The sequence below is a fragment of the Osmerus mordax genome, chromosome 12 (assembly GCF_038355195.1).
Source record: "Osmerus mordax isolate fOsmMor3 chromosome 12, fOsmMor3.pri, whole genome shotgun sequence".
Lineage (NCBI taxonomy): Eukaryota > Metazoa > Chordata > Actinopteri > Osmeriformes > Osmeridae > Osmerus > Osmerus mordax.
Window position 1 is genome coordinate 11,891,264 of NC_090061.1, and position 10,770 is coordinate 11,902,033.

Genomic DNA, 10,770 nt, shown 5'->3' on the forward strand with positions numbered 1-10,770 from the left:
TCTAGTGACCAAATGATGTCTTACGTTGGCAGAACACGAGGTTGATAAATTGCGAGTGTTAAGAATGTTGTGAATAAATACAATTTACAAACTGAAATATTATGAAATGGCTTTTAATAGCTTATACAAAAAGGTAGGAAAATATTACACTTTCAAAATGCTATTAGCTATAATACTGCCCCCCCAAAACATTGTACAGTAATACAATTACTCTCTCTCTCTCTCTCTCTCTCTCTCTCTCTCTCTCTCTCAAATGATGATACAGTTTACAGAACAGTTTTGAGAAGACACTTCAACATGCAACATTTCATCAAGCTCTAAAACCGGGTGGTCGTCCTGTCTATCCCACTGTATCAAGGCTGGATCTCAGCTGTCCAGCAACAGTAGCTCCTACAACCTCATGGTTTCTGGGGTTTGGGTTTAGCTTTGGTCCTGGGCGTTGTCAGGACTTTGACTGTGGTGGATGCAGACTTTGAGCCCTCCAGGTTGTGGGCTGTGCAGGTGTAGGTTCCCTGGTCCACGTCTCTGACCTCGTCCACCAGCAGAACCGACTGGGACTGCTGCCGGGCGGCCCCGCCCCCCACGGGTCTCACGCTGTCCTGGGTGTACGGGGGCCTGCCCATCTGGAGAACACACACAGGGCAGTGACCCAGCACAGACACTACAACTGAAGCTGATCAACCTTTCTCTCCCTTCGGGTTTTCAGTCTCATTTGTTGTTGCCCCATGGATCTGGAACAGTCTTCTGCTCCACATCCCACTAATGACGTTTTTCTTATCTTATCTGAAGACCCGTTTGTTAACCCCAGCCCATGAGACTGTGTAAGTACAGCAATGTCATCCGTGCTGTGTCTGGGTATTATGTTGAATATTTGTATGCTTTCTATTTTACATAACTTAGCATAGGCAGCAGCACTTCGGTCAACATTGGCTGTTTTTAAATGTGCTATAGAAATAAATGGATCCTGAGTCAATATATACATTATCTTATGAAAATGGATGACTATGACTCTACAACTGCAGTGATGTCCTCTGATCTATAAAAGGATATCTATAGACTGGGTATCTCTACCTCACTACCATGGTACCCTTCTACATTCCCCCCCCGGTGTGACCTCCTTCCTTACCTGCTGCCCGGGGTACTCCCAGCTGAAGTCTATGAGCACGTCCTGCTCCCCCAGCACGGTGCAGACCACCTGCAGGTTCTCGCCCTGGCCCACTGAGCTGGACGAGGCCTGGATCACCGGGGTGGGAGGGGCCATGGGGTCTGACGGACAGGAACAGGAAACAAGGCTGAGGTGAGTCACTTGCGGACATCAGTTGTACATGTTCTGCACGAGGTAGGCCGAGTTGTGACTTCAGTCCTTTCGTTTGAATCTTACAATGGAGTACTAGAAAAAAACATGTCAATGGAATGACACCTTGAAAGGTTCTAACAGTTCACTAGTTGATAATATCCTCGCTCCACGGCGGCAGGGAGGGATTTGAGGTTCCAGGGACTCACAGTTGACGTAGATCAGCATGTACTTGGTGGAGCTCTGTCGAAGGTTCCCCAGGCTGGCCACGCAGTACAGCCCCCCAGCGTGGTGTGGCTTGGGACGGTGGACGGTGAAGCCCCGCTTGACGTTGAAGGAGATCTCCGTCCCGTCCACCGCCACCTCCGCGGGCGGGAACTCCCGGTGCAGCGTCACCTTGGCCTCGGGGGACGTCACCTGACAGGGGAGGACTGTCGGCCAATTGGTTCGCAGCTGGATGATCTCATAGTAGTCTGCCGAGGGCACAAACAGCTCCTGAGGGTCTAGGTCAAAGAGGAGAGTGGTTGTTAGTGATATGTGCAAAACTAAACTACACTCTGCCAAAGGTTGCACCTGCCACCATCATACCAATGATTACGTTGCAGATGAGTCAAGATGACTACAGGGATTAGATAAACACACCCGATTAGATAAACACAGCAGATGAAATAGACACACACGCAGTAAACGGTTTCAGAGGCAGGAGTCCACACCAGGGAAGAAGATGAACACTTTGACGGCTTTGTCGTACTCTTTCCTGCACTCGGTGTCCTCACAGTACATGGGGAAGCAGGTGTACTCCCCTGTGTCTGCTCCTGTGGAGTTGGCCAGTGTCAGGGTACCGTACCGCTCATGCTGGGCAGTCCTGCACACACCAAACACATCATGCCCAATCATTCCACTAGAATATGATGCGGGTATGAGTCATCAAGATTGTATATGATGCTGATGTGTTTTCAAGATGGATGCCAACAGGTCAAACACTTTTGAATGCGCTAAGTGGCCCGTACAGCCTAATTGATAAGTTGTGTTTGTAAACATTATCTCCAGGCTCACACTTCTAGCTAGGAAGCCGCTGTGTGTGTTGCAAGGCCATAATTATAATACATATTGGGGGACACACATCCCCCCCCAATATTCAAATCTGGTCAAAATGTCCCCCCCCCCCCCAAGATATAAGATCTAAAAATATAAATGTGATACGCTACGACAGGCAACCACGCACGCTGTCCCAAATGATCATAACAAATGTAATTTGTCCCCCCCAATGTTGACTCCATGTTGTTATCACAGCTGACCTTAGTCTTCCCTCGTCATCTTCCTCCAGGTAGGGGGGCAGCCCCCACTGGACAGAACTCCCCTTACACCTCAGCTCCAGGGTGTCCCCAGCCCGCACACTCAGGGTGTCCCCCACCTTCTGGAACTTACCCTTGTTCACCACCTGCCGCGTGAGAGACAACATACACGCACTGAAACCCTGAACTGCTCCGGTGTTTGTGTTTGGAGTCTCTACATTTATGTCTACCTTGATACCTATGAGTACCTAGTAACAAAAAGCCTCACATTTCTCTGTCGTGTAAAAGTGGAAGTTGATATTTTGGAGAATGCACATGCGGTCTATATTTATCCCTCAGTCTAGCTACATAGGACCAGCAAATGCACTATCTCTCTTTATCTCTCATGTCCGAGACCGAGCTGTTATCCTTACCTGGGTCAGATAAGTGTGGGCTGCTGGGGGGGCGGGGGCCTTCACCCTGGGTTTGGGTGTGCCTGACCTGGAGGATTTACCTGGCCTCTGACCAGGTTTGGTCTTGGTGGTCTTGGGCTTCCTCCCCACTACAGTCTTGGCTTCCTCCTCCTCTTTCTGGCAGTGTCCTGCCAGAGGAAAATGTAGAATGTGAAAAAGAAAAAAGTACATCACTTCATACAGAAAAAGCACATACATGTAGCCCATCTGTACTCATGCAAATACACTTCTGTACTTGTACGGGGGGACTATGATGCATGATGAGTATTAAAGCAGTTAAAAAATCAACAGACAGTTGTTTCTTAGGAGCGGTCTTTGTTGCTATGGTTCAGCATGGAGGAAGAGGGAGACAAAATCAATACATAACATCTGACTTCCATCGCCACTGCAAAACAACCCTGTCTCCAGCGTAGGCTACAAACACAGTGCATTTCTCTTACAGCTCTGGAAATGAACTTTCAAACTTCCACCCGTGAAGGCAGAAAAGTCACTCACCAGACTGCAGGATTAGCATGAACAGCAGGGACATACTCAATACCAGCCTCCACTTCGACCCCGACCCCGTCTCTGCTACCATGGCTGCCTGTGGTCGTAGGATTATCAGTTTACAAAGTTCAATGCAGTTCACCGGAGAACACAGAATAAAGGAAGAAGGAAGGGAGGTATGGACGGACAGGAGGTGAGAGCGAGGGAGGGCAGTGCGTGCGAAGTGAGTGGTCAGCTGTTTAGCAGAATCACACAAATTCCTCCTCCTGAGAGTAGCATTAGTACCCCAAATTCCTCCACTGGCTCAATGGAGCCTTTCAAGGGTCTGCTGACCAATCAGGGACCAGGACTGGAGGCAACTCCGTCTGAAATAACTCTGCCTGTTGTTTTAGCTGGTAAAGTATACTGGCAGCAGGGCTATGGTCCTCATCAACACAGTGGGACCTCCACAACTTAGCAGGACCCCTACAATACAGTACGACCTCTACAAGACTGTACCTCCACAACACAGAGGGACCCCCACATCAAATGTCATGTGATGTTATTTGTTTTTATTCACTCGGTACAAATGATGTTATGACTGCAGAAAAAGGAAATCTGTCAAAGGCAGTTTTAAACACAACGTTCTTGTTTGGTGGCCATGAACAGATAAGAGCTCATAAACCTTGCTGGAAAAACCATGAACCTGAACATTTTTACCTGTGCAATAAAACAGCATGGAGCGGCACTTTGGTCATGATCGTCTTGTCATGAGTCATCGTGACTTACTGCCCAGGACGTGTTATTCAGTCCTTCCTTCCTTTTACGAAGCAATAAACATTGACATAAATGAAGTAAAATGAAGACTTAAAATACTTCAGAAACAGAGCTAATTTGAAAAAATGATACATGAATGAGTCCTATGTAAACAATATGGCACAAACGTACTGTAAAACATGCATCATTACGAGTAAGTGGCAGCGTTGATGGACTGTGTTCTGTGTGAACAGTCTAAAGCCTTGTTTTATGAATGACTTGCTAAGCCATGATTATCAACATGACACAGGTAAGTACATGTGAAAGGATCTGTTGTTCTACAATAACTCAAATAACTTTATCCCGGATTAACAAGGGGACTGGCATGTACACACATTTTGTAATGGAAAAAATTGTTTTTGAATGTCAGACATTTTTCATCAAGGATGAGCACCTTTCTCTGTGTAAGACATTTGATTTTTTGTTTATTAAGGGGGCCATTTACAATATATTGACAGTGTGTACAGTTATTATTTACATTATAAAACAACAAAATATCAACCAGGCATCTATGCAAGGAAATTAAAACTAGAAAAATACTGTTTGATTTCAAGAGAGCTTTTTCTACCATCTATTTCTCCAAGTCACAAACTTTGCAACTTTTGAATACATTTTTAGGAAATTATCATTCAATCTGCATACTTGTATTTAAAGACTTTTGTTGTGAAATATGTAAACCTTTTGTCAAAGTGTATTACATTTAGAACAATTATCAACCAAACAAAAGAAGAAAGCCATTTTTACACGTGACCTCATTGCTTTAGCATGAATATTGCCAGTTCTCAAATGTATCTTGACTTTTTAATGAAACCCCTCAGTAGTGCAACCATTACAAACCTCTCAATCTTTCCAATCTTTGAACACCAAGAGCAAACCATTCTTAAAACAATCTAGAGTTTCCTATCAAATAGGGCATGTCAAATGTAGCTATATAACAATAAGGCATCATGGATCATAGTGAAATCTTAGATTCAGATTCTTAAAAACGATGCAATAATACAGTTTATATGTACAAATACATTGTGAAATTGTTCTACATAGCTTCGGAGCTCGGAAGCTTGACCATTTTTCTGTGAAAAGACAATACCAAGCAGGCTGCAGCAAAGACCGTCTGGCTCTCTGCCAGACTGACTGTACAGTAGGGACACACACAAGATGGATCATTGTAACATCTGAATCTTTCTCTCTTTGGACGTTTGCCAACCATTAGAACTTCTCCTCCTTTATGACGTCCATATCTTTTTTGCCACTGACGGTTTGGATCGTCATCTGTTCGGAGTTGAAGCGCTTCTTCTGAACACTGAAGTGGATCCCGTAACCAAAGTAGATGACCAACCCTTGGAAGAGAAAGAGAGAGAAAGAGATAGAAAGAGAGAGAAAGAGAGGGAAAGAGAGGGAAAGAGAGAGAGAGAGAGAGAGAGAGAGAGAGAGAGAGAGAGAGAGAGAGAGAGAGAGAGAGAGAGAGAGAAAGAGAGAGAAATATATATAGAGATAATATAACTTTAGCCAGGTTCATATTTTATCTTGATCTAAACTGGGCCCAACTAGTGATGAGGGTCAGTCCCAGTGACTTGAACATAAATGCTTGAACTTCCCCAAGATAAAGACAGTGAATTGAACAGATGTTTCAAGGTGAGTAGCGGCCCAGTGTCTTACCCACTAACATCCAGATGGCGTATCGGATCCACGTCTCCCCTCCTAACTGGACCATGAGATAAACATTCACAAACACACTGACCACCGGCAGTACTGGTAGGAAGGGCACCTGGACAGAGAGAGAAAGAAAGAGAGACAGAGAGAGAGAGAGAGAGAGAGAGAGAGAGAGAGAGAGAGAGAGAGCGTAAATAGACATAGCAGCTCATCTTTTCATCCCAGCTGAGGCAGATATCTTGACTCCAGACATGCAGAGCCGTGAGCGTGAGCAGTGCGCGTCCCTCACCATGAACGCTGCCTTGGTGGGGTTCTGTGGGTGTCTCCAGATGATGACGATGGTGACGACCAGGAGGAAGATTATGATGGAGACACACACCAGACTCCACACCTGCTTCTGGGACACCGCGTCTATCGCTTTGGTCAGTATGACACTGAGCGCGATGACACATACAGCTGGGGAGAGGGAGACAGGAAGGGACGAAAGACAAAGTTAATATCTGGAAAACTGATGTCGGGGAAACGACCGATCATAAAGGGAACAGCAGAAAGAACAAGGAAGTAATGAAAGTAACTCACTGCAAAACACCGTCAGGCTCGTGACGGTTTTTGAAGTGGACGCAGTTGGAGAGGATGGAAGTTTCAGACATCCAAATTTAGAGTTTGATTCATTTATTTCTATTTCTTCTTCTTGCGCCTCCTGATACCTAAAAGACCAAAACAAATCTTAAATACTCTTATTGTGTTCAATCATTTGTATCAAAAGTGTGGAGATTATGTATGTTAGGCAGTAGTACAGAACTTGCCAGTACAAGTACCCTTATGACCAACCTGTACTGACAGACTTACCTCAGAATCAGAATGCAAATAGCTACAAGGGTGTAGGCAAACAAGGTCCCGATAGACATCATATCCACCAAGGCTTTCAGGTCAAAGAGCAGGGCCATAATTGCTGAAAATGTAAAAGACAAAACAAATGACTAAACGTTCACGGAGATGGTTCAATGGTCAAATCAAATCAAAATGTATTTGTATAGCCCTTTTTACACGCAAGAATGTCACAGAGGGCTTCACATACGCCCATAGAACTGCCCCTCAACCAACATAAACCCTCAAGGAAGACAAGGAAAAACTCCCAGAATTGTCAAATCTCAGCACTCCCTGTGTTTCCCTGTCGTTTGTTGCCGTGCTGTTACTTTACCTGCCACGACTCCAGAGGAGATGGTGGCCACCACAGGGCTCTGACGGCTGCTGACCTTACTGAGAGGCTTGAAGATGAGGCCGTCTCTGGCCATGGCGAACAGCACGCGGGGCATGGGGAACATGGAGCCCAGCAGGCTACAGAGACACACACACACAGATGTTTAGAAGAGGTCTTCATCATTTACTCCAGGGATACATTTACCGACAACACGTTTGCTGACAGCCGGATGGAGGGGTGAGTGGCTGGAGAGACGGTTGTCTTACCTGGTGGAGAGGGCGCAGAGTGAGCCCACGGCCACCACGTACTTGGCAGGACCCCAGCCGATGTACTCAAAGGCGACAGGCAGCGGGCTGTTTACGTCCAGCAGATAGTAGGGCATCATGAGGGTGAGAGCTGCCGACACGGCGAAGTACGCCAGGAAACAGATGAGCAGTGACGCCACGATGCCTATGGGGATGGACTTCTGGGGGTTCTTCACTTCCTCACCTTGGTGGAGACATGGGGATCTGTCAGTTACATTTTGACGCAAGATGCCAAGACGTTCTTCTCAAACGCATCCATTCTCACCCCTAACCTTAATCGCAGATTAATAATCTGATGGTGTTTGCCAGTTGGTTTTGAGATAGATGTTGGTTTGTATTTCTTACTGGTGGTGGCAATGCAGTCGAATCCCACGAATGCGTAAAAGCAGGTAGCAGCGCCGGCCAGGGTTCCATCAAAACCAAAGGGAAAGAACCCACCATCTCCATAGATACTGGTGAGGTTCTCTGTGGAGGTTAGGTTCCTGTTTGGCAGACAGAGAGAGAACCACCTTAGAACCACACCGCCACGACCACAACGTCTTTCCCAACTGACACACGCTGGATCCCACCCCCCATAACCCCACCCCTTCATCTCCCCAACCTCCCACCCCCCATAACCCCACTCCTTCATCTCCCCAACCTCCCACCCCCCATAACTCCACCCCTTCATCTCCCCAACCTCCCACCCCCCTACCCCTTCCCCCTCCCCATCCATTCACCCCTAAGGAAAAAGCACAGGTCCTCATTCAAGGAACAGAACGTACATGAAGTCGGCCGTGGCGTTCAGGACGGTCTCTGAGCTTATGTTCCAGTTCGAGAGGTCTCCGTTGATGAATCCAGAGATGATGACAAACAACAACACCAGGATGTTGATGGCTGTGAAGATCAGGTTGATGGTCGTTGACTCCTGGACCCCGAAGGCAAGCAAACCTTCCGAGGAGGAGACCAAGGTAAAGGAGATATGGCAGCTGATTAGGCTGCTGGTCATGGACACAGAGTACTGACAGAGCTCGAGTGTTAAGTTACTGATTACTGTCCACAAAACACACTGAAGTGGAACGGCATTGACTGTATGGATCACAGTGTCAACACAGTTGTAAATGACTAGAACAGGGACTTTACCTGCCAGCAACATGATGAGAGCAGCTGCAAAGAAGTCTGGGTAGGGTGCCAGGCCTGGTAGGCCCATAGGGGCATTCTTTATAAAGAAGTTGCCCATGACGTTCCCTATGAGGTCATCGAACGTGCCGCTCCACGCCCGAGCGACGCTGGACGTCCCTGGGAAGATGACATCAAAATACAAGAGGTTTTATGTTGATCACGATACAATGTCAACCACTCTTTAGATTCTTGTGGTACCATTTTGTTGCTCTCATCCCTAGCATTAGGAGGTTCGCTTGGCTTTAGATTATTCTAAAAAGCACAGACGTTCTCTGGTCTAATAGACGCTGCCTGAACAGTGTGATCATTTCCCAACACTGTTGCGGCAAGATGTATAAATGGGCCCTGTAATGTCCTTGATGAGAACCCTCCTCTCCATTTACGACTGTGCAATAAATGAACCGTGGTGAATCATGGATTTACAACAGGTGCAATGGAGGAGGAAGTATTAAAGTCTTGTGTTTATGGTTGATCATTTATGGTTAGCAATGTTCTCAACTGAGCAGAGCATGTTAGGCCAGAGGACAACATGCTGTTACTAACTCTACTAACTCTTATGTAATACCTGGTCCAGGTGATACCAGGTCCTCTCGGCAGAGGACCTGGTATCCCTGGTGGGATGCTCACCTATGACATAGGACAGCAGCAGATTCCATCCAGTGATGAAGGCCAGAAACTCCCCAACAGTCACGTAGCTGTAGAGGTAGGCGGAGCCTGTCTTGGGGACGCGGGCCCCGAACTCGGCGTAGCACAAGCCGGCGAAGATGGAGGCCATGGCGGCGATGAAGAAGGAGATGATGATGCTGGGGCCTGCGGAGGTCCTGGCCACCTCCCCTGAGAGGACGTAGACCCCGGCCCCCAGGGTGGAGCCCACACCCAGGGCCACCAGGTCCAGGGTGGTCAGGCAGCGGTTGAAGTTGGACTCCTCTCCTTCTGGCTCCAGAGGCTTCTTCAGGGACAGGCTCCTCCCAAACGACTTCAAACATTCCATCCTGCTGTGGTCGGCTACCAGGGTTAAGGAAGGGGATGATTGGAGATGGAGAGAGAGACAGAGAAAGAGAGATCGAGAAAGGGAGAGAGACGGCGATATGAGAGAGAGACAGAGATGTGGAGAGAGGATGAATCAGCGAACGTGTCAGTGAATAATTGTCAGATCATCCCCAGCGTAAATGATTTCTGACTTACAAAGCAGACACTCTAATAAAGTTAGGAATTATTCAGCTGTGAAACAGTAAAACTGTCAAATAAGTTACATCTTGGCTTATGTATTCATCTTGCATTTATATTCTTGTATCAAGGAAACACATTTTACACAATTTAGCTCAAACTTAGCAAAAGTTGTTTTTTATAATATTACATTAATCCACCTTTTCAGTTCAAAACCTTTCACAATTATTAAGCAGTGTCAGATTAGGATCAGTATCGATTGTCTGTATCAGCATGCATTGATTTAGCACGTTTAGATAAACCCATCATTTCTACTGGTCTCAAGATCATATCAGTTTTAACATTGACTCTAACTGCAAAACTTATGTCTGTGGGTTTTACATTTACATTTAGTCATTTAGCAGACGCTCTGAGGCAAGTAGGGTGAAGTGCCTTGCCCAAGGACACAACTTCATTCAGCAGAGCCAGGAATCGAACCGGTAACCTTCAGATTACTAGCCCGACACCCTAACCGCTCAGCCACCTGACTCCCTAATTAATGTGTGTCTGGGTGTATTCATAAAGACACTTAAATACAGTTATCACATTCAACAAACAAGAAAACTTGAATCTGCCAGCTTACCTTTTCTCAAAGTATCACAGAGCTGTGCTTGGGAGAGACAATTGATCACTGTTATTTCTTCAATTTCATTATGCTTTTATGTCTCCTTCTTTATAACCCCTCTGATATGATAGTGCTGATGCCTGTGCTTTTCCAAGACGCCCACAGCACTGTCACAACGCCCTAATCCATGACTGGACTTTACATAACCAGCATTACCGAACTCCAGTTAAACAGTCGAATACTGCTCAGTTATCACCGCTCGCTGTCCAATAACTCTGTGTTGTAGGAAGGGAGTGATAGAAGGATTGAACAAGACACTCACCTCACTTCAGCCGGAGCATGTTCCTGTGTTGTGAGCAG

General features: G+C 46.4%; 2 protein-coding genes across 2 annotated transcripts; both read right to left on the minus strand.

The window, feature by feature from the left end:
• Positions 1–234: 234 nt before the first annotated feature.
• Positions 235–3,648, minus strand: LOC136954596 (platelet-derived growth factor receptor-like protein). The gene is made up of 7 exons (XM_067248218.1): positions 3,537–3,648; positions 3,003–3,169; positions 2,593–2,735; positions 2,008–2,159; positions 1,504–1,797; positions 1,127–1,266; positions 235–623 (listed from the first exon to the last, which is right to left on the minus strand). Exons 1-7 carry the CDS (start codon positions 3,616–3,618, stop codon positions 399–401), a joined length of 1,203 nt encoding a protein of 400 aa, XP_067104319.1. The 5' UTR covers positions 3,619–3,648; the 3' UTR covers positions 235–398.
• Positions 3,649–4,761: 1,113 nt separating this feature from the next.
• LOC136953834 (cationic amino acid transporter 2-like) lies at positions 4,762–10,483 on the minus strand. The gene is made up of 12 exons (XM_067247267.1): positions 10,429–10,483; positions 9,267–9,644; positions 8,601–8,756; positions 8,243–8,408; positions 7,824–7,960; positions 7,440–7,662; positions 7,174–7,310; positions 6,822–6,924; positions 6,552–6,679; positions 6,262–6,428; positions 5,979–6,087; positions 4,762–5,659 (listed from the first exon to the last, which is right to left on the minus strand). The coding sequence occupies exons 2-12, from the start codon at positions 9,628–9,630 to the stop codon at positions 5,529–5,531; spliced, it is 1,821 nt and encodes a 606-aa protein (XP_067103368.1). The 5' UTR covers positions 9,631–9,644; positions 10,429–10,483; the 3' UTR covers positions 4,762–5,528.
• Between the last annotated feature and the right edge of the window lie 287 nt (positions 10,484–10,770).

Bases quoted from the DNA above. Each gene is read 5' to 3' on its own strand.
- LOC136954596 (XM_067248218.1), bottom strand. From the start codon at position 3,618: ATGGTAGCAGAGACGGGGTCGGGGTCGAAGTGGAGGCTGGTATTGAGT. The intron at 2,736-3,002 runs GTAAGGATAACA...CTCACGCGGCAG, and splicing joins CCCACACTTATCTGACCCAG to GTGGTGAACAAGGGTAAGTT. The intron at 2,160-2,592 runs GTCAGCTGTGAT...TGGTGTGTGCAG, and splicing joins GATGACGAGGGAAGACTAAG to GACTGCCCAGCATGAGCGGT.
- LOC136953834 (XM_067247267.1), bottom strand. From the start codon at position 9,630: ATGGAATGTTTGAAGTCGTTTGGGAGGAGCCTGTCCCTGAAGAAGCCT. The intron at 8,409-8,600 runs GTAAAGTCCCTG...CCTCCTCGGAAG, and splicing joins TCTCATCATGTTGCTGGCAG to GTTTGCTTGCCTTCGGGGTC. The intron at 6,925-7,173 runs GTAAAGTAACAG...TTACATTTTCAG, and splicing joins CTCCTCTGGAGTCGTGGCAG to CAATTATGGCCCTGCTCTTT.